Here is a 22628-nt window from a genome sequence, read left to right as displayed (position 1 = left end):
AGTAAGTTTAAAAAAAAACAATATGTTGAGGAGAAAAATGTCATCGTTTAGTAGGTAAAAATGTCATAATATAGTAAGTTTAAAAAATCATAGTATAGTAGGTAAAAAAAAAAGTCACAGTATATGAAGTAAAAAATGCCATAGTATAATAAGTACAAAAATTCAAAGTACAGTAATTTAAAAAATGTCATAGTATTGTAGGTCAAAAAAATCTCATAGTATAGTGAGTAAAAAAATGTCATAATATAGTAAGTAAGAGAATGTCATAGTACACTAGGTAAAAGAATATGTCATAATATAGTGGACAAAAAAGTCACAGTATCATAAGTTATAAAAGATCATACTACAGTAAGTTAAAAGATGCCAGTACAGTAAATAAAAAACATGTCATAGTATTGTAAGTTAAAAAATGTCATAGTAATAGTAGGTAAAAAATATGTCAGAGTATAGTAAGTAACAAAATGTTATAGTTACAGTAAGTTCATAAATTTCATAAAAAGTCACAGTATATGAAGTAAAAAATGTCATAGTATAAAAAGTAGAAGAATGTCATAGTATAATTAATTTAAAAAGTCACAGTATGTTGAAGAAAAAAATGTCTTAGTATAGTGTTTAAAAAAAGTCACAAAATAATGTTTAAAAAATGTCATAATATAGCAGGTTAAAAAAGATCATAGTATAGTAAGTTAAAAAAATCACAGCATATTAAGTAAAAAAGTCATAGTATCGTAAGTAAAAAGATTCATAGTATATAATTTAAAAAACGTGATAGTATTGTAAGTAAAAAAGTCATAATATAATAAGTAATAGTTATAATATAGTAGGTAAAAATATAATAATATAGTAAGTTAAAAAAATGTCACAGCATATTAAGTGAAAAATGTCACAGTATAGTAAGTAAAAAAAATCATTATTGTCCAATCCTCTGACTCCACATCGGGAGGAAGAAATATTCTCACCTGCTTCACAGGTTTCCGCTGAAGCTCCTCCCGCTTCTTGTAGCTCCACCCACCAGAGCCTCAGTGGAGCCACCATAACATGAGGACAGAGTGGATGTGAGGACCTAATGCTGAGGCTGCTGCTGTCATCAGGAAACACTGTTCACTATGTGGCCATAAGTATGTAGACAGCCCCCCCCCCCCAAACAACCACATCATATCATGTGATTCCAGATCACAGGTGTAGTTCAGATAAACTGGACATCTGTTCTTCTTCTACAGCTGATGAAGGTCAGCTCAGAGGTTCCTCCTCTACAAATAAAACAACACCTGCAGGTGTGCTTCTTCTGTGCTTTATTAACAAACACCTTATGGCATCACAGTGTACACAGCAAACATCCAATCAGCTGCAGTCGTCACGTGTCAGTGTGTGTGATTGTGTTACTGTGTGTGTCAGAGGAGATGTGTGTCAGTGTGTCAGTGTTGTGTGTTTCAAAGTGTGTATCTGTTGTCTCCAGTGTGTGTTCCAGCTCTCTAACTCCTTCAGTTGTTTTTGTTTGTCGTCATCTGAACGTAACAACTCCGACCTGAACAAGTGTTCGAACCGCTGACACACACAAACACACACACACACACATATGGACACAAATTAATCAGAGATGTTAGGCAGATATGTCATATTTTCTTTGTGTATGTGTGTGTGGGTGTGTGGGTGTGTGTGTGTGCACCTTCACAGCTGAGTCTCTCTGCTCTATAACAGCCAGGTGTCCCAGGGTGCACCTGGCTGTGGTGATGGATGCTGTTGCTCCCATGGTAACAGAGGATGATAGGTCAGCAGTGGTGTTAGTGGGTGGGGACAGGTACGGAATCCCAGACCAGGTCCTGACACACACACACACACACACACACACACACACACACACACATATACACACACACGCACACACACTTTTGTTTGAGTTTTATACTATACTAATATTTGAATCGGACTTCTCCTCTGATTGTGTGAGTTGTGTGAGCAGCTCTGCGGTGAGACGTTACCTGCGTCCTGCGCAGGGTTTCTGTCCTGGTTCAGCTCCTGTCTCCATGGTAACGGTGCTATCCTCAGAGTGCTGGTGGGACACTGCATCAGCTTCCATGGAAACAGAAAAAAATGAAAATGAAGCTGAACAATGTGAGGCCAAAGGTGTCAAAGGTCATAGGTAGTTTATTGAGCACTGTCAGGTGTGACTGCAGGATCCAGATCTTCATCTGAGCTCGCCACATTCAGCACGTAGGCTGCCACTTGGACGTTGTTGTTTCTCGTAGTGAAGGGGATTTGGAAAACAGTGCCAGGTGGGGGAGGCAAAGAGGAAATCACCCACAGCCTGCCTCTGCACTGAATGTTACCACCTACGAGGCACTGACATGAAGGTATGGAGGAGGACTGGACACACGCTGCTGGTGGAGAGACGACCTCAGCAGCACCCTGGGGTGCATCACCTGCAGAACGTAGAGGCTCGGTCCTGAGGTCACTGGACCGGACTCGACAAACTGAACAAACCCTGGAGAAGCTCAGAGTTCCCGTCCTGGCATCTTGTTATTGTAGTCCAGGCCTGGCCAAAAACCAAAGGTTAAAGGTGAGAGGTTACCTGCAGGTTTCAGCAGGTCATCCAGCTGACAGAGCAGCTTCTCTGTTAGAGAGGCCAGCGACGTCACAAACTCCTCCCCCTGGACTCGCATACACTCCTGCACACAGAGACACACACAGTCAGACTGACTGAAGGCAGCAGGTGTGACAGGTATGGATATTAACAGGTGTTACCTGTAGTTCAAGGTGTGAGCAGCAGATGGCGGCGTGCAGTCGCTGCTGTCTGAGCTCCTCCCTGCTGATCAGACTCTGCAGCTCGTCGTCCCCCAGAGACACTCTCAGCTGACGGACGGTCTCAGTCTGAGGACCAGAGACAGGAGTCAGGAGGCTCACCTGCACAAGTCTGAACCTTTACCTGCTCAGGTACACACCTTCTGCTGCTCACTGACTGTCAGCATCTCCTCCAGCTTCTTTCTGATTCTGCCCACCTCTTCTCTGAGCTCGGCCCCCTGCTGTCGCTCTTGATTAATGATCAAAACTGAAGGTAACGAATGCAGCAGGTCCTTCAACAGAGACAGCTGGTTCACCAAGTCTGACAGAGACACAGGTAGACAGGGAGACAGGCAGAGAGAGAGACAGGTAGAGAGACAGAGAGAGAGAGAGACAAATGGGATATTTTAAAGGTTCAGGTTCAAGTCAGGTTCAGGTTAAGGTTCAGGTAAGGGGAGCATTATTTCCGTGGAGGTCCTCACAAGTATAGAAAGACAGATGTGTTTTTTTGTGTGTGTACCCTCTGTGCTCGTGCTCAGAAACTTCCTCGCCTGTTCTTGGTATCCCAGCAGCCTTTGCTGCATGCTCTCAGCCCATTGTTCCAAAGTGTCAGGAAGCAGCTGGAACCTGGTGAGACGCTCACTGTGGTAAAAGTCCTGAGGGAGGAAACGTCTTTTGTCAGACTCTGTCACACCTGGGAGGTGTTTCTGACTACAGGTCTGACCTCACATGTTTGTAATGAACTAATGTAGATCCATACTGTGGACCCCCCCATCCCACGGTACCTCTGCAGCCAGCAGTAAGACATCGTTGGTCCTCCACAGCACAGAGCTCACTGTGGAGCTGAAGGAGCTGAAACACACACACACACACACACACACACACACACACTCTCAATCAGACCCACATCAGGTGCACATCAGACCAAATCAAACTATCAGTTTGGACTCACTGTAGGTTCTGCTCTGTTTCTGGTTTGGGTCCAAAGATCTGGAACCTTCTGTCAGTCCTGATGGACCTGCAGCCCCCCCTGACACACACACAGGTTAACCATCAACATGGATCTGACTGACTCACTGTCAGTCTGCTCACAGGTTTGGAGCTTTAAAAAACTGAACACATCATCACAGCAGTCCGGACTCCCACTGCTCCCCTCATACACAGGACTGTTACCAAGACCAGACCTGAGCACTTATTAACAGTGGGATCCTGTTATTGGTTCACTGACTAGTTACATGCTGTTATATTTGTATGTGTCTGTGTGTGTTTGTGTACCTCAGTGCACTGACAGACTCAGTATATCTCTGTTGAGGACGATGGACTGGACTCAGACCTGCAGACACACAAACTATAGTCAGTCAGAACTTAAAGAGGTTTTGTTTTGTTAAATCTGATTTTTTATTAAAGAGAAATCAGTTGACCTTTGACCTTTTGGCTATAAAATGATGTTACTTCATAATTTTCTCCTATTAGACATTAGTGTTAAATGGTGAAGTAACAGTGATGTTTGACCTTCAGCCATCAAAATCTTGTCAGTTCATCTTTGAATCCAAGAGAATGTTTATTAATTTGTAGAAATTCACTCAAGACGTTTCTGAGATATCACATTGACGAGAACAGGACGGAAGGACAGAAAACATGATGTGGTCACTGCTGTCACTGGTAAAGAGACATAAAAATCCTGCTGCTGTTATTTCTCACTGTTCTACAGTTGAAGCTCAGTGCTGATAGAAGGGATCTAAATTCTAAGATTATTTAAATTAGGATGTCAACCAGATGAGGAATATGACCAGACATCAGGAACCTGTTAATATGGACACTCCCCTGGATGCGGTTGATGAGGACTACTTGAATGAGGGCTATCTGAACAAGGACCACCTAACTTTAGTATCTGGCCATTTTCTTCTGCTTATCCTATGTCACAGTGGCAGTAGGCTTAGCGGGGTATTCTAGATGTCCTTTTCTCCAGCAACACTTTCCAGGTCCTCCCAGGCCAGATGGGATATATAGTCCCTCCAGCTTGTTCTGGGTCTACCCTGGCTTCTTCTTCCAGTTGGACAAACACGGACAAACTCCAAAGGAAGGTGCCCAGGAGGCATCCAGTCAGATGCCTGAACCACCTCAACTGGCTCCTTTTGACATGAAGGAGCGGCATCTCTACTCTGAGTAAGTTCCTCACTCTAACTCTAAGACTAAGCCCAGACACACCCTACGTAGGAAACCCATTTTAGCCACTTGTATCTGCGATCTCATTCTTTCTGTCACTACCAAGAGCTCATGAGCACTGTTGAAGGTTGGAACAAAGATCAGCTCAGCTCCCTCTTCACCACAACGGTTAGGTACAACATCCGTATTACTGCTGACATCTCATTAATCCATCTGCCATCTCCCACTTCATCTTACCCTCACTCATGTACAAGACCCGATATACTTGAACTCCATCACTTGGCGCAACAACTCAACCCCAACCTGGAGGGATTGAAGTCCACTGTTTTCTGGCTGAGAACCATGGCCTCAGAATGACTCTGCTGAATCTTATCCTGGCCTCACCTTGGCTATGCCTTGAGATCCTGTCCATGAATATCACAAACAGGATCAGAGACTGCTTTTAACAACGGACCTGGTACCCCATACTTCTGCAGTACCACCCACAGAGCCACGGATATGAGCATTAGCCTTCTCCAAGTTCACAAAGCACATTCAATTCAATTCTAATTCAATTTTATTTGTATAGCGCCAAATCATAATATACCAAGACCTTACTTTGTTACAGAGAAAAACCCAACAGTTCCCACAAAGAGCAAGCGCTTGGCGACAGGGGGGAGGAAAAACTCCCTTTTAACAGAAAGAAACCTCCAACAGCACCGGGCTCAGGGTGGGGGGGTCTGCCTCGACCAGTTGGGTTTAGGAGGAGATAAAAAAAAAGGGGGGGTGGGGGGAGGAGAGAGGAGAAAAGAGAGAGAGAGAGACCAGGAACAGCTGTGTAGGTAATGGTGTTATCAATAATGATGGTAGATAACAGTGGTTAATAGTAATGATGAGTAGTGGTGGATCTGGATCCTGCTGCTCCAGAGGCAGAGAGACCTGCAGAATGAGGACAGAGAGAGGAAGAGAGAGGAGAAGCACAAACTACAGGAGAGAAAAAAATACAAAGTTAATGGCATAAAGTAATCGAGAGAGAGAGAGATAGAGAGAGAGAGTGCCCAGTGAATCATGGGAATCCCCCAGCAGTTTAGCTCTATAGCACCATAACTAAGGGATGGGTCAGGACATACCCGAGCCAGCCCTAACTATAAGCTTTACTAAACAGGACAGTTTGAAGCCTGATCTTAAAGGTAGAGAGGGGGTCTGCCTCCCGAACCCACACTGGGAGCTGGTTCCACAGGAGAGGAGCCTGATAGCTGAAGGCTCTGCCCCCCATTCTACTCTTACAGACTCTGGGAACCACAAGTAGACCTGCATTTAGAGAGCGAAGTGTCCTATTGGGAAAATAGGGAACTATAAGCTCTCCAAGGTACGATGGTGCCTGACCATTAAAGGCTTTGTAGGTGAGGAGGAGGATTTTAAATTCTATCCTGGATTTTACAGGGAGCCAATGCAGAGAAGCTAACACAGGAGAGATGTGATCTCGTTCCTAGTTCCTGTCAGTACTCGTGCTGCCACATTTTGGATCAATTGGAGGCTTTTTACTGAATTTTTGGGACATCCTGACAATAAAGAGTTACAGTAGTCCAGTCTTGAGGTAACAAATGCATAAACTAGCTTTTCAGCTTCCTTTAGACACAGAATGGGTCTGATTTTAGCAATATTGCGCAGGTGGAAGAAGGCTGTCCTAGAGACTTGCTTTATATGTGAAGTAAAGGACAAGTCCTGGTCAAAAATGACACCAAGGTTTCTGACTGTAGCACTGGAGGCCAAGGTGATGTCATCCAGAGTCAGTATATTATCACATAGTGTATCTCTGAGGTGTTTTGGGCCAATTACAATAACTTCAGTTTTGTCTGAATTTAAGAGTAGGAGATTACTGGTCATCCAGGTTTTTATGTCCTTAAGACACACCTGAAGCTTGGCTACCTGGTTAGTCTCACCTGGCTTCATGGATAAGTACAGCTGGGTGTCATCTGCGTAACAATGGAAATTTATCTGGTGCCTCCTAATAATGTTTCCTAGAGGAAGCATATATAGAGTGAAAAGTATTGGTCTTAGCACCAGAACCTTGTGGAACTCCATGACTGACTGTAGTGATGATAGAAGAGTCATTATTAACATGAACAAATTGGAGTCTATCTGACAGATATGACTCAAACCAGCTTAGTGTGGTTCCTTTAATGCCGACCATATGCTCTAGTCTCTGTAATAGAATCTTATGATCGATGGTGTCAAATGCAGCACTAAGATCTAGCAGGACAAGTATAGAGACAAGTCCATTGTCTGAGGCTATGAGGAGATCATTGGTAACCTTATCCAGAGCTGTTTCTGTGCTATGATGGACTCTAAAACCTGACTGAAAACCTTCAAACAAACCATTTCTGTGCAGATAATCACATAACTGGTTTGCAACGACCTTCTCAAGGATTTTGGAAATAAAGGGGAGGTTGGATATAGGTCTATAATTGGCTAAAACATCTTGATCAAGAGTAGGCTTTTTAAGTAGAGGTTTCATTACTGCAACTTTAAAAGCCTGCGGTACATAACCAGTTGATAAAGATAAGTTAATCAGACTTGATATAGAGGTGTCGATTAAAAGGAAAAACTTCTTTGAACAGCCTTGTTGGAAGTCGATGGTTTAGATGAAGAAACTGTTGAAGCGAGCTCAGAGAGATGTACAGGAGAAAAACAGTCAAAATATAAGCCAGTCACAGTGGACTCATGTAGACTGGCTGGTCAAACTGCCATGACCATGACACAACTACTTTGAGACCACATAAAAGTCCTCCTTCATAGCCTCCCTGGAATCCTCCCACACCTGAGTTTTTGCTTCTGCAACCACCAAAACTGCAGCCCTTCTGGCTGCTCAGTACCTGTCTGCTGCTTTTGGGAAGCTCAGGGCCAACCAAAGCCAAAAGACCTCCTTCTTCAGCCTGACAGCTTCCTTCATCATTGGCATCCACCTACAGGTTCTTAGGTTGCCATCAACAAGTACAGATGATCTGAAGACCACAGCTCCTACCCTCCTCCTCTGCAATAGAGGCCATGAACATGGACCACTCAGACTCCATGTCCCTAACATGAGAAATTCTGCCGGAGGTGAAAGTTGAAGACCTCATGGACAGGGGCCTGTTGATGTTCCCAGTTCAACCTCACTACACGTTTGGGTATACCAGGACTGTCCAGCAGCCTTCCCTGCCATCTGATCCAACTCACCACCAGGTGGTGATCAGTTATCAGCTCTGCCCCCTCTTTACCTGAGTATCCAAGACATACAGCTGCAGATCTGATGATACAACCACTAAGTCAATCATAGATCTTGAGCCTAAGGTGCTCTGGTACCAGGTACACTTATGGGCTACTTTCTGCTCGAACATGGTGTTGGTTGTGGTCAAACTCAGGTTCAGCCCAACTGGATCTAGTTGGTACCGCTCCACCTCCTGCACCAGCTCAGGCTCCTTCCCTGCCAGAGAGGTGACGTTCCATGACTCTAGGATCAGTGTGGGACACCAGGAGTCAGCACGCCTAGGTCCCCCCTGTCACCTGCTGCCTGGTCTGCATCACATCCTACCCTAATGTCCGTTCCCATGGGTGGTGGGTTCACGAGGCAGTGGCTGTTGGTTTTTCGGGCTGAGTGCAACCAGGACCAATCCATAAGGATTTTGTGAACCGCTCTTAGTCTGGCCCCTCCCCTGGGACCAATTTGCCTGGAAGCCCCCGACAACACCGCTTCCAGGGTCACCAGGACACAAAAACCCCTCCACCATGTAAAGGTGACGATTCTCTGAGATGTGTTGTTTACCAGCAGCTGTTCTTCCTCTCTCCTCTCTCTCTGCTGTTCCTGCCGAACCCTCCTGTATCAGACAGAACCTGATGTGTCAGGATTGTTGGAAATTAAGAAAGACAAAGGAAGAAGAAGAAGAAAAACATTGTTATCAGGAACCACAATCACTACCAGCAGTATTACTCAGTGGCTTTAGTTGTACCTGTTCAGACACTTGATGATGCCCACAACAGGGTCATCGAGGAGCTCTACACCTGTCCTGCTTGGCTCCAATAAACCAGGAGGTGGAGCAGACTGAACCTCCTTCCTGGATTTAGGACGAACTGACAAAGCGAGGCCTTCCTGCAGAGTGGGTTCCATAACACAAAGATAACACACATGTTGTAATCCAGTGACAAAAAGTAGACCACATAAACAGAAATACATTAGGTCAGGTTGTGAGCAGGTAGTCCAGATAGTATGAGTAGAAAAGGAAGTGTACATAGACCAGAGGTACTCCAGGTAAACAGGAGCTGGTACCAGCAGACAGATGGTAGTCCAGAGAGGGAGCAGTCCAGATAGATATGTGGTCATTCAGTTAAACAGTAAGTACTCCTACTAGGAATTACTCAGTTCACAAAGATGGGACATAATCTGTGGTATTACATGGTAAACAACAGTTAGTTCTGGTAGACATAAGGTGTTACAGGTAGACAAGAGGTGGTTCACACAGTAAACAAGTCCAAGTCCAAGTAAACCAGACACAGTCCAAACAGACAACAGGTTTGTCCAGGGGGACAAGAGGTCTTCACCGAGGAAACCAGTGGAAGTCAGGGTAGAGACAAAGTAATCCAGGTAGACAGGAGCTAGTCAACACAGACAGGTGGTAGTACAGGTAGAAAAGTGGTGGTCCATGTAGAAATGGTATCAGCAGACTGGTGGTTTTCCAGAGAATACTAGATCAACAGCAGGAAGTCCACATACACAGATGGGAGCCATATGGACTAAAAGTAGTTCAGATACAGGAGGTAACCTACCAGTTCAAAGTCCAGGTACTGACAGCGCTTCTTCAGGTCTTCACTGACTAATGCCAGCAAAGAACAAACCTGTTCTGGAGAAACCTGTGAACAGACAGCCAGAGACAGAATAAAGAGTAACATGATAGTCTCACACCTTCAATAATATTTTACAGAACAGAAATTTACACTAATGTACTTTGCTGAAGGAGTAGTACCAGAAACTATCTAGTTCCAAGTACTACAGTATTATGAGTACTGTGTATACCTGTGTGTTCTCCATCATCCCCCTCACTTCCTCCAACCTGCTGCTGATCACTGACTGCTGCTGGTTACTAACGGCTGCCTGGAAGTTCAAACATGGTTAATAAAGACAGAGAGAGAGACAGGCAGACAGAGAGAGAGAGACAGAAAGATACAGACAGGCAGAGAGAGACAGAGAGACAGGCAGACAGACAGGTAGACAGGCAGATAGACAGGTACCTCAGCCTTGATGTGAATCTGTGTGCTGCTGATAACTTTGTGGATCTTCTCCATAAATTTCACCTCAGACTTCAGGAAGGAGAGTTTCTCCTCAAACCGCTCTGACACCTCCTTCACCTGCAGAGGGAGCACAAGCTTCTGGTGTCACATTAAGTTTTAATGAAGTGAAGCTTCATGTTTTCAGTGGACAATTTAACAACAGAGCTGCTCTCATGTTCACAGTTCACCACACTGCAGCAAACATTCACACGGCTGAATTTTGGTTTAGTGTAAATTTCTGTGTTGGCTGCACAGACGTGTTAACACCAGAGAGAAGACAGTTTACAACCTGGTTCCACAGTCACACTGGTCCAAGTATGGAGTGAGTATTATTATACTAATAAAGAAAACCAGTTGGACACAAAGGACAGATATTAGACATATACTGTTCATTACATTTATCAGTACCTCCCAGCTGTAAATGTGAGTAATTACTAATGATAGAATTCAAGCTGAAGTCAAGATTTAAAACTTTGTTCTTTACATTTAAGACTGAATTCAGATGTTTCGACTGTTAAACTAACTAACTTCTACCTGCTGTAAACTCTGGGACTCAAACGCCTCCAGGTCAGAGCTGATGGACTCCTCTGTCACACTGATCTGTTTGGTTTCCTCCATCAGCCTCCTCTTAAACACCTTCACCTCCTGAGGAGCAAAATCACCTCCTTCACTGAATAACCTGCAGGAGAACACACATGTCTCAACACTGTCTCTATGTTGTTCATGTGAGTCATGCAGGTGTTCCAGGTGTTACCTGAAGGAGTTGAGCAGTTGTGTTGTTCTGTGTCTGACCTCCTCCAGTCTGACTTGAACTGTCTGTCTGAAGGTGGTCTGAAAGTGCTGGGTGTGTTTAATATGTTGATCCAGACAGTCCTGCAGGGAGGAGCTCACTGACTCCAACCTGCAGAGAGACAGCTTTTATGGTAAAAGACTCAGTGTTTCATCCTATCGATCAGCTGACCACAGACCAGCTGTTACCGTTGGCTGCTGTTGGTTATCAGAACATCGTCCTCCATGTTGGACAGAGTGACGGTGAACTCCAGGTTCTTCCTGCTGATGGAGGCCTGCAGCTCCTGCAGCTCCGCCCTGCAGGAAGTCAACACCTCCAACACCTCCTCGCAGTGAACGTCCACATGCTGCCGATGGAGCTGCAGCTCAGCTAACACACATAAAACTCCTCTCAGACACAGATGGTAAAACCACAGCAGCAGTAACCCTGGGTGAGGTCATGCCCATGTTGATATGTCATTAACTCTATGTCAGCTCTTTAATCCAGCAGTGTTGTCTGGACCTCTGAGGTCAGAGCAGTTCAACACCCAGACCAGAACGTTTCACTGTTTACAGTGAACGTCAGAAAACATGTGACAGAAACAGGTAACAACATGAATCTGTTGCAACGTGTCATTAGATGAGTCATGGTTGAAACTCCAGCTGTCAGACTGGAGTTATTTATTTATTCATTTATTTATTTTATTTAATTTTTAATGCCTTTATTGGATAGGTCAGTGAGAGAGTGACCGGAAAGTCAGGGAGAGAGAGGGGTATAACATGCATCAAGGGTTAGGTTAGGGTTAGGGTTAGGACTCGAACCCAGGGCTGCTGCGGGTAGGACTAAGCCTTAATGGTATGCGCGCTACCAGGTGAGCCACCGAGGCACCCCCTGTCAGACTGGATTTAGACACAGCAGGGCTTTGAGCTAAATGCTAACACTTCATGCAGTTCAGCACAGGACCTGTGGGGGCAGTGTCAGAGACCAGTGAAGGTGCACAGAACCTGGTCCAGCTCGTATATGTGTAGCAACCTCCTCCAGTGTTGCCATGGTTTCTGTTTATATTCCTAGGATGATCTGCCCCCCAGTGGACACACTGTTTAAACCAGGTACACATGAACAGTGATGCTGGTCCACAGCCGTGTGTAGGAAGCAGGTGTATCAGGTGACATCTGATAAAGACGCTGTGTGTGTGTGTGTGTGTGTGTGTGTGTGTTACCCAGGCGAGGTTGGTATATGTGGGTCTGGATGTGATGGGGGTTTAGCTGCTGCAGCTGGACCTCCTGCTCCAAACACACCGCCTTCTTCCTGTCTGTTACCATGGCAACAGCAGAGCTGAGGGTGTCATGAAAACGCTGCTCCAGGTGGTCCAAGAACAGAGTCCGAGTCCTGGAAACCAAACACACACACACACACAGTCAGCCATGTCAGCGCTCTTCAGTTGCCCTAGTAATATGAGTGTATGCATGTGTGTGTGTGTGTGTGTGTGTTTGGTGTCCAGGACTCGGACTCCGTTCTTGTACCACCTGGAGTGTGAGAGTGTGTGTCTGAGTGTGTACCTGCTCAGCGTGTGTGTGAGCAATTCCACAGGAAACAGGCTCAGGTGTGTTTCTTGCTTTAGTTCGTCTGGCCGGTGGGGGGCAGGGCATCTGAAGGCAGGGCCAGTGTAGGCCACTCCCCTTGATGATGTAAAACTGACATAGCTGCTGATGTCACAGAGATCCAGCAGAGAGGACTCCGCCTACACACACACACACACACACACACACACACACACACACACACACACACACACACACACACACTCATGTCACACACTTTGTCTGGACCAATGAGAGGATGTCATTGATCAGAGCTTCACCTCAGTCAGCCAATCCTGAGAGGGTTGGGAAGGGTCAACATCATTCTGACAGCTGATTGGATGATTAGTCGTCATTTCCTCTGGTTTCTGTATTTCAGCCTCCAAACTGGTCTCTATGGAAACACAAACAAACAACCAGTCACAGAGCAGGGACAGTTTCTTATTTAAACCATGAACTGTAGACACAGGCAGAGAAACAGACAGACTGACCCAGGTTGGTGGATGACAGGTGGAGGTTCTGCAGTTCTTCTGGATTCTGAGGAGGAGGATGAGGAAGATGTTTTCTTACTCCAGAGTTTTGACTTTAGACTTAAATCTAAAAAACCTGCAGCTCGACAGTCACCCCAGTGTGGCCTCAGTGTGACCTCACAGTGAACTCATAGTGACCCCACTGTGACACCACTGTTACCTCACTGTGACCTCACATCTTTCCTGAGCCCAGAGATTAAAATTGATTAGATCTGTGCTAATACTTGATTGACAGGTATTGAAAATGGTATTGATCAGTGAATTTGTGTCTCACTCCATCATCGAGCTGCGTTTACAGACATCAGGTTAAAATCAGGATCATTAACATGTCTGTATTTCTCTGTTAACAGTAAGACTAAATTTAATCTCTAAAGTTACCAAGATACACTGTAACTGTGGGGTGGAGATGGTGTTGCTATGGTTACCAGCAGGCATAGATGTGTCTGAGGTGTGGTTGCCATGGTTACCAGTATGTAGGTATGTCTGAGTTGGTAGAAGGAGCTGAGGCTGCTGCTGTAGGAGAAGAGCTCCTCCACAAAGACAGAGGGGAGACGATCCAACACCTCCCACTGATCAGAGACACACTGTCTGCAGCTGCACACACACACACACACACACACACACACACACACACACACACAGATAGAAAAACAGAATTGACAGAGCTTAGTAACACACTGTCATTCTGCACAGATCTTACTGTGACTCTCTGATCTGTGTCCAGCCTGAACTGCTCTGAGAGCAGCAACAGTGACTTCACAGCTTAGCATTAGCATTAGCATGTGTCCTGCCATACCTGTGTTTGACATCCTGCAGGTAGAGGACAATTTTGTCCAGAGACGTCTTCAGAGCGTCCTCACTGCTCTCCTGACGGAGTCCACCCAACAGATCATCCAGCCGCACCTTCTTTCTCTGACAACACAGCAGCAAAGCATCATTGGAGACACTCCTACCTGTTGGCAGATGCTCACAAGCCACGCCGAATCAGGTAACCGAATACAAGACAAATCGAGAGACTGACTCACCTGTATGTGATGATGCTGTGAACGTCGGAGATCATCCAGGTGTTTCTGCACCTCTTCTTCTCTCCTCTCTAACCTGCACCTGTGCCTCTCCCATAGCAACGCTGCTCCGCGCATCACAACAAACACACACCTGCTGAGCCTGAGAGCGTGACAGGCCACAGAGTCACAGCACACCTGTAGACAGGTGGAGAGAGAGACAGACGGACAGACAGACAGACAGACAGAGAGACAGACAGAGAGACAGACAGATATATTTAGGTTTTACAAATTCAGACCCTCAGGTGCAGAGGAACACTGAGCTCAGAACACCGTCCTGTAATAATCCTCCTGACACCTGTTGACTCACCTGTGTGAAACTGTGGAGGCTGCAGTCTGAGCTGTGTTATACTGACAGGTGTTTCTGTGACGGCGGGTTAAATAACTGAAACACCTGGAAACACAGCTCAACAGCAGCACAATCATGATCACACAAGTGAATCAACACCTGTGTGACTGAACATTAGAACCTTCCTGAAGCTCAGTGTTCCTAAAAAACTGACAGCTCAGTGAGTCTCAGCCAAGTTTGTGCGACTGACATCTAAAGCAGCCAGTCGTTCTTCTTCCTGACTCTGGCTTTGTCCAATCAGAGAGAGGAGCTGTGAGCTGACGACATGGTTCACCTCCTCCTCTGACAGCTGCAGTGCTGAGAGTGCCTCCTGCAGGAGGAAACATTAGAACATTAATACTCCCACCTCCTCACCTCACACATGAACTAACTACACAGCAGGTATGACTCAGTCCAAGCACCCAAAACAAGGTGAGCTGACCAGGTAGCATCGGTGCACAGGTGTTAAACCATATGTTAAACACCTGTTAGTGTGGATGGACCCAGATCCTGAAGGTGCCCTCATGCAGATCCAGACAGATCTGGAGCTGTTTGAACCACCAGGCTCCAGAACAGCTGTTAAACGCAGGTGAACGGGAGGGAAAAATCACCTGCTGACGACTCGTTTTTAAGTTCTGAGGCTTAGTACAGCACCCCCCATGATGGATGTGGGGGGTCTGGGTGTGGCCAGAGGAAACTGCAGACAGATTTGAGTCATACAGAGCTCTGCATGGTTTTGTTTGGTTAGGTAAAGACAGGAAGTGACCTCACTTACTACACTGATTTATTCACTGGACTCCTTCTTTGTTCAAGTCATTTTATTTCCAATGAGCTGTTTTTGATGGTCAACCTGTTCATGAGTGAAGAGTCTGAACGTCCTTCAGTCGCTGGTTTAATGCTGTGTCTCATTACACACAAGTGTCTGCAATGTACTGTGATGTAATATTGACCTGTATTTTAACACCATGTGTTCTGATGGTTTGTTTCGTTATCCACTGATGGACACACCTGCTCCAGTGACAGACACTGTTGTTAATGTAGGACAATGTTTACCTGACAACGCTCCACCTCAGACAGTCGATGCTGCCACGTCTGTTCATAACAACAACGGAGCTGATGAAGGAGGTCGGCATGAAGACTGTCTGAACACACACACACACACACACATACACACACCAGTGAGTCTTGTTTCCTCCTCTCCTGCTGTGTGTTGATACACAGGTGGTGGAGCTGATTCTCGTTAAAGCACCACAGAAGAAGAAGAGGTCAGTTTATCCACTGACACAACAGGAAACAGGTTTTTAACGAGCAGATTAAAACACATCACAAATCAGGTGGACACACTTCATGATGTGTCAACTCAAACAGGAAGGTGAGGACAGGTACCAATCTTTTGATTGACAGCTGTCAGCTGGTTGAACCATTCAGAGACCAGAGCAGTGGAGCAGGTGGGCGGGACCAGGGAGCTGAAACAGACACAGGATGTGATTGGATGATACTGCACTGAGTGGATCCAACCAGTCAGACAACAGAGTCCCTGCTCTTACCAGATCCTGTAGATGAGGTCACAACGCTGTTCTGTCAGGTCTCTCTGTGTCTGTTTCATCTGCTGAACTGAGATCAGCTGCTGATCCTCACCACTGCTGCAGAGACTCCTGCAACACAAATACTGCTGATCCTGACCCAGTTCATACACATGCTGCTGATTTGTGCCAAGTCAGTATTATCTGAACCCGTTTGAACCTGTCTATAACCTGGTTCTCCACCTGTTTGAACTTGCCAAGAACCTGGTTCTCCACTCACCTGAAGCGGTCTATGACCTCGATGACTCTGCTCCTCCTCCAGCAGCTTAGACAGTCCTCCCAGTGCAGATGGAGGAGTGACTCCTGCTGCAGGTTCTCCTCCTGGAGGAGCAGCAGCAGACGGGCCACGCTGCGACGGTTCGCCAGCAGAGACTGATTCAACATCTGATGACAGACAGAGAACTTCAGTCTGTGTTCTTCTGTGTTCTTGCAGACTTGTGGAACGTCATCAGTCACAGCCCTGTTCCAGTTCAAAGTCTGCATCTACCCAAGTACAGATCAAGTATCCTGACGTGTTCTAGCTCCGCCCGTGTCATTGAGGACACATTGGGATGTGACTTAAGTGGATTTGGGACAGCTCAGGATACTGAACTGTCCCAGCCTCTTATCTTTACACATACACCATCACATTTCAATAAAAATAAATATGTATAAATGAAAATGAACAGTGTCAGTGTGGTTCATAATAATCTTTGTTAGATTTTTAATATATATCACATAGAGGATATGAAAATAGTGTATATTTTACTAAGCTTGTTTGTGAAGATTTGAGTTTAGATGATTTCACTGTTCAGCCAGGTACAAGTGTGTTGAAGGGTCACCTGAGCTGCTGACATCAGGAAGAACGCTGCTGTTTCAACTGTAAATAGTCCTCCTGTCCTCAGAGTCTGGACTTCTGAGCTGAACTTGTGAAGTTCAAACTCCAAAGTAAAAGAGTCTGGACTAGACATACTGAGAGATGAGAAATGGCTTATAATGCTCAGAGTGAGAGGTCAGGGGTCAGGGGTCATAGGTCAGAGCCTTACTGTGGCCTCAGTGTGGATCAGTCTGTGGACGTCAGGTGGAAGCAGGAAGCTGATCTTCTCCAGCAGGTGGCAGTGCTTCCTGAGCACAGCTCTGATCTACAGACACAGAGAAGAGTCTCAAATAGGCCTCAGAACTGATCCTGGTTCAGTTTCACTCCACATTCAGACTGGAGCTGAGTTCTGAGATTAATCCTGTTCCTTCCCAAAAGTCTCTGCCGTTTCCTCTCTGTATGTTGATCAGTTCTGGATTACACAACACTTTATGAGCTGAATCATTTTTAACTCTGCTTCCTGTGTGGACACACCTGAAAACTGAGATCTCTGCATGGTTTTAAATCAGACTGATGAAGCTTCACATTAACTTCAGATAAACTCTAGAAGATATTTCTCACAGGAGAAGGAATGTGGACTCCACCATTTCCATTAGAATCAGGTTAGTGTATGATTACATGATGATCACATGATGATTACAGCATGACAAACCTGTTCACATGTTCATATGAGGACCAGAGTGATGACTGACTTCAAAACATTGCATCTGCTGAGGCTTCAGTCTGCAATTCACTGGGAACCTGAGGGAGACTCCAGTCCAGGCTAATTTCACCTGTTTTCACCTGCTCTGTATAAACATCAGGATGAAACTCAGTCTGACCTTGTCTGTTCGCTGAGTCTCAAATTCAGTCAGTTTGAGGTTCAGCTCCATGATTTTCATCTTCTTCAGCTTCACCTCCTTCTCCACCTGCTCCCAGAGGCCACACACCTCCTGCACACACACACACACACACACACACACACACACACACACACACACACACACACACACACACACACACACACACACACACACACACACAGAATCTCAGTTGAATGAAGTATGAAACAGATTTGTGTGACTGTAAAGCATAAATCTACCACATTTACAGTAGTATCTCACTGAGGACATGACCTGGAGGTCCTCAGTGGTCCTGCTGAGAAAATATTTTGGGAGTATTAATGATCTAATGTCGGGGGTTTTCAACTCTTTGTTTAGGTCTGACAAAAAGTTTGATTTGTGATGCAAACTGTGACAATCATGTGTTATAAAGTGATTTAGTGAAGGTAAAGGTAATCACCACCATGAGCTGTGTGTCACAGACTGACGTGCTCCAGGTGTTCATGTGTACCTGCAGACTGACATGATCCAGATGTTCCAACTGTTCCATTGTGTCCTTCAGTGTGTCCAGTCTGAGGTCCATCTTCTGCAGAGAGGACAGTAACTCTTGACTGACAGTCCTCACCTGAGTCTCACACACCTGACAGGACAACATGTAAATGAGTTTGGGAACCACGTACTATACCAACCTGTTTACTACCTCAGGTGTAGTATATCAGTGCGTTTACTACCCCAGGTGTAGTATATCAGTGGGTTTACTACCTCAGGTGTAGTATATCAGTGTGTTTACTACCCCAGGTGCAGTATATCGGTGCATTTACTACCTAAGGTGTAGTATATTGGTGCGTTTACTACCTAAGGTGTAGTATATCAGTGTGTTTACTACCCCAGGTGCAGTATATCGGTGCATTTACTACCTCAGGTGTAGTATATCAGTGTGTTTACTACCCCAGGTGTAGTATATCGGTGCGTTTACTACCTCAGGTGTAGTATATCAGTGTACTACCTTAGTGAGTTCTGTCAGTTCAGTATCAAGCTGTTTCAGAGCTTCTTTATGTTTTTTATGTTTTTTCTCCACTAGTAGTTCGATGATGTCAGAACTTCGATTGACCACTGAAGAGAGAGAGAGAGACGACGGTTGGAGCTGCAGCTGTGATTGGTTGTGAAGATGTAACATTAAACACCACCCGAGATCCTTCCCTCAGTTTTGAGTTACCTCAAACCTTGCTCCCCGAAAATGAAGAGGCTGAACCCCCCCCACCACACACACACTTATTTTAAGAGAATTGCTCTAAATCATGTTGATGTTGTTTGCATCTGAATTTCACAAACTAATCTAAGCTCATCTCAGCACCAAGACCTCAAAACATCCAGGAGATTCCACATGATACGAACCCACAGTGTCAGGAAGTCTGCTGACATCATCAACGTCATCATCAACATCCACCTGCTGCCCTCTGCTGGATGACAAACACAACAACCTGAGAGAGAGACAGGCAGAGAGGGAGAGACAGGCAGGGAGAGAGAGACATATACAAATGTAATGAACAGATGTACAAGATGATACAGTACAGAAAGTTCAGATTCTGTCTCTCTCTCTGCCTGTCTACCTGCTGGTTGTGCTGCAGTGTGTGTTGCTATCCTCTGCAGACAGACAGTCCGTCCTGGTGTCTTTGCGTCCAGCCAGCAGAGACCTGGACAGCTGAACCTACAAACACACAAAAACAAGTTAAAGTTCGACACAACGTGAGGCAGACAAATATCACAAACATCACAACAGGAGAGTCTCACTGCTGTCTGACCCTAATCACTCAGATTCAGGTGTCCACATTAAAAAGGACCGGGATCAGTTCACTGAGGTCAAGCTTGTTTTACTAAATCTGGTTTACTGAAGTTAACCCGGTTTAACTGGTTAAAAACAGCCTCATTTACTAAAGAGGTTACTGATCTTCATGGAATTTACCTGAAAGAATAATGATGCTGAGATTATCTGATGCTGCCGGACAGAGGTAGTTAAACTTCCATGATACTGAGCGACCCATTCTGCTGTGAAGGTGTGTTAGACTGAGATCTGATCGAGCTGTGAAACCTTTATTTATGAAAGCAAGGACCAGGTCTGTACCGGTCAGACCTGGACTTAACAGACTCCTGTTTAAAACACAGTTTCACATCTATGAAAGTTTCTCCTTTTGTCATACAGAGACCACATCAGAGCACAAGAACCACGATATGTAGACTTGTGAAATCTGGACTAGATTAGCATAAAGACCCTTTGTTAACAGTTTGTTATACAACAGCAGAGTGTCTATAAATTCACTGCAGAACTCAACACTTCCTCTTCCCCACAGAGAAGTTATTTTTCTTCTTCAAACCATCGTTTAAATACAAACATCAGACAAACATCCCACCATCCCAGACACAACACACCTGTATTACCTGTTATGATGCTGTTCACACCTGAACAGGTAAAACATGGAGGTGTAATTTCCCCCATATTTGTTATGTGGCGTTAAGTGATTGGACAATAGAGTACCATGTAGAGAGTTCAGTTTAGCTTCATGTTGTCCACCTGACCTGAAACACCTGTCATCTGTGTCCCCAAACATTCACCTGTGCTGGGTGGTTGAAAAGCCATAATGAGAGCTGGTCCAGTTCTCTTACTGAGGAAAGGAGCTTCGATGCTTCCTATCTCATCTCCTTCACTATAGGACACACTGGACCTTCCTTTATGATAGAAGATGATGCTGTCCCACAATTCCTTGTGGCAGCAACAAGAGCTGCGTTTGTTTTCAACTGTGACTGACTTGATGGTCAAGGTGAATGAAGACTAGTTGAAGTCACAGTCAACAGTTAACTTCCTGTTGCGTCACAGACACAGTCTACTAGTGTCAAAGAAACAAGCCGTTTCTCAGTACAGAGTACGACAAGTCTGGACTCCTGTACTTGGGAGTTTGAACTTCACAAGTTCAGCTCAGAAGTCCAGACTCTGAGGAAAGGAGGACTATTTACAGTCGGAACAGCAGCGTTCTTCCTAATGTCAGCAGCTCAGCTCAGCTCAGATGAAACTTAAACACACATGTACCTGATTAAACTGTGACAAAATCATCTTAACTCAGAAATGACAGTGTCGTAAAAAATATACACTTTTCACATCCCATAGGTAACATATTTTAAAACTCTAACACAGTTTAATATAAACCACACTATCACAGTTCATTTTCATTTATATATATTTATTTTCATTGAAATGTGGTGGTATTTTTGTACATGCAAGAAGCCCACAGAGGCAGCTGTTTTTAAACTGTCCAGGAAAACATTTTTTAGCCTCATCTTCTCAGCAGCAACAAATATTATATTTCAACTCAGAGACCAAATTTCATCTTCTAGAAGGACACTTTTATCATATACCAAATACGCTACAGACATAGAGCCGCCAGTAAAATGCCAAAGGGCTGCAGAGATAACATTTATACCGGGATTACAGCGCACACCGACCGGCCGGTGACCTCAGGATCTGGGCAGCGAGCTGCTGACATGACCGCCGAGCTCACCCGGCAGGGCGGTCCTCACATCCCCGAAAACACCCGACCAACTTTCCAAACAGACGTTATTCAGATAAACTGACACAATCAGGAACTAGATGGTCACTGTCTGGCCTGAAAAAAATTCAGAACTTCATGAAGCGATATCAAAACAGTTCTAGGGTGAAAATTGTCACAGTTCTGGCTCGGTTCCTCCACCGTTGTCAATTTTTTGGCGCGAAATGCATTCTGGGATATTTAACTGTCCCAAGTCCCCACAAGTCACGTCCCGACGTTTCCATCCATTTCACCGTCACACTCTTCACCTTTTTATATACAGTCTATGCTCTTCACACACACCTTTGACCCACCTGAGCATCGAACAGCTGCCGGTACACCTTCCCGCTCGGCACCGCCCTGCTCTCACACATGCTAACGGTAATTAGCCCGGTGCTAGCGGGTGTGGTTTGTGAGTCCTGGTGCGTAAGTCCCCGGTTCGTGAGTCCCCGGGCTCGATCTTTGTTCAGCGGTGAGGGGGGTCTGCTGGGCGGCCTCCGGTCCCTGTTTCACACTCTGCCTGTCGGTGTAAAATCCGCTAAACTCTCCGTGAAACTGTTTGTACCTGCTTCACTCAGCAGCCGGTCTGAACGTTTGTCTGTCACCATGACAACGAACGCTCTGAGACGTTCGCGGTCCGTGGGGAAATCAGAATCAGAATCAGAATCAGAATCAGAATCAGTTTTATTGCCAAGTATGTTTTCACATACAAGGAATTTTTTCTGGTGATTGGTGCAATTGATCAGCAACAGTGGGGCTCTCTAGCCTTGTTGATGAGGCTAATAGCAGATGGGAAGAAGCTGTTTTTGTGGCGAGAGGTTTTGGTCCTGAAGGACCGCAGCCTCCTGCCAGAGGGGAGTGTCTCAAAGAGTTTGTGTCCAGGGTGGGAGGAGTCAGCTACAATCTTCCCTGCACGCCTCAGAGTCCTTGAGGCGTACAGGTCCTGGAGGGATGGAAGATTGCAGCCAATCACCTTCTCAGCAGAGTGGATGATACGCTGCAGTCTGTTATTGTCCCTCTCCGTGGCAGCAGCGTACCAGATGGTGATGGAGGAGGTGAGGATGGACTCAATGATGGAGGTGTAGAAGTTCACCATCATAGTCCTTGGCAGGTTGAACTTCTTCAATTGCCTCAGGAAATACATCCTCTGCTGAGCTTTTTTGATGAGGGAGCTGATGTTTAGCTCCCATTTGAGATCCTGTGTGATGGTGGTTCCCAAGAAGCGAAAATGCTCCACGGTGGCCACGGGGGAGTCGCACAGGGAGATGGGGGTGGGTGGGGCTGGGCTCTTCCTG

General features: G+C 45.5%; 1 protein-coding gene across 3 annotated transcripts; it reads right to left on the bottom strand.

The window, feature by feature from the left end:
* Positions 1 to 1275: 1275 nt before the first annotated feature.
* ccdc180 (coiled-coil domain containing 180) lies at positions 1276 to 22074 on the bottom strand. 3 transcript variants are annotated; one of them, XM_071472357.1, is made up of 37 exons: positions 21648 to 22074; positions 19366 to 19463; positions 19151 to 19236; positions 18762 to 18868; positions 18267 to 18341; positions 17756 to 17866; positions 17104 to 17199; positions 16299 to 16462; positions 16043 to 16150; positions 15882 to 15961; positions 15549 to 15637; positions 14707 to 14826; positions 14132 to 14305; positions 13903 to 14018; positions 13574 to 13700; positions 13068 to 13113; positions 12858 to 12970; positions 12556 to 12737; positions 12216 to 12385; positions 11206 to 11386; positions 10982 to 11128; positions 10762 to 10906; positions 10189 to 10305; positions 9974 to 10051; positions 9727 to 9810; positions 8913 to 9052; positions 8729 to 8796; positions 4054 to 4111; positions 3731 to 3808; positions 3564 to 3630; positions 3299 to 3434; positions 2940 to 3100; positions 2743 to 2868; positions 2571 to 2666; positions 1980 to 2074; positions 1667 to 1820; positions 1276 to 1545 (listed from the first exon to the last, which is right to left on the bottom strand). In XM_071472357.1, exons 1-37 carry the CDS (start codon positions 21705 to 21707, stop codon positions 1408 to 1410), a joined length of 4191 nt encoding a protein of 1396 aa, XP_071328458.1. In that variant the 5' UTR covers positions 21708 to 22074; the 3' UTR covers positions 1276 to 1407. The 3 variants fall into 3 exon arrangements, with proteins under 3 accessions (XP_071328458.1, XP_071328456.1, XP_071328457.1); XM_071472355.1 differs by having other exon boundaries at positions 18267 to 18395; positions 21648 to 22073; XM_071472356.1 differs by having other exon boundaries at positions 1980 to 2070; positions 2570 to 2666; positions 18267 to 18395; positions 21648 to 22071.
* Positions 22075 to 22628: the final 554 nt, after the last annotated feature.

The sequence above is a fragment of the Trachinotus anak genome, unplaced genomic scaffold (genome assembly GCF_046630095.1).
Source record: "Trachinotus anak isolate AG129_WGS33_773 ecotype Australia unplaced genomic scaffold, CSIRO_AGI_Tana_v1 ptg000038l, whole genome shotgun sequence".
Taxonomy (NCBI): Eukaryota; Metazoa; Chordata; class Actinopteri; order Carangiformes; family Carangidae; genus Trachinotus; species Trachinotus anak.
Note: the sequence above shows the minus strand (reverse complement) of the source record. Positions and strands in the feature narration are given on the sequence as shown.

What these genes read in the sequence shown, in the direction of transcription:
- ccdc180 (XM_071472355.1), bottom strand. Translation starts at nt 21,707, where the DNA reads ATGTGTGAGAGCAGGGCGGTGCCGAGCGGGAAGGTGTACCGGCAGCTG. An exon ending in CTCAGGATTGGCTGACTGAG is followed by an intron (nt 12,738 to 12,857) that starts GTGAAGCTCTGA and finishes GTGTGTGTGTAG; the next exon opens with GCGGAGTCCTCTCTGCTGGA. An exon ending in CTCACACACACGCTGAGCAG is followed by an intron (nt 12,386 to 12,555) that starts GTACACACTCAG and finishes TTTGGTTTCCAG; the next exon opens with GACTCGGACTCTGTTCTTGG.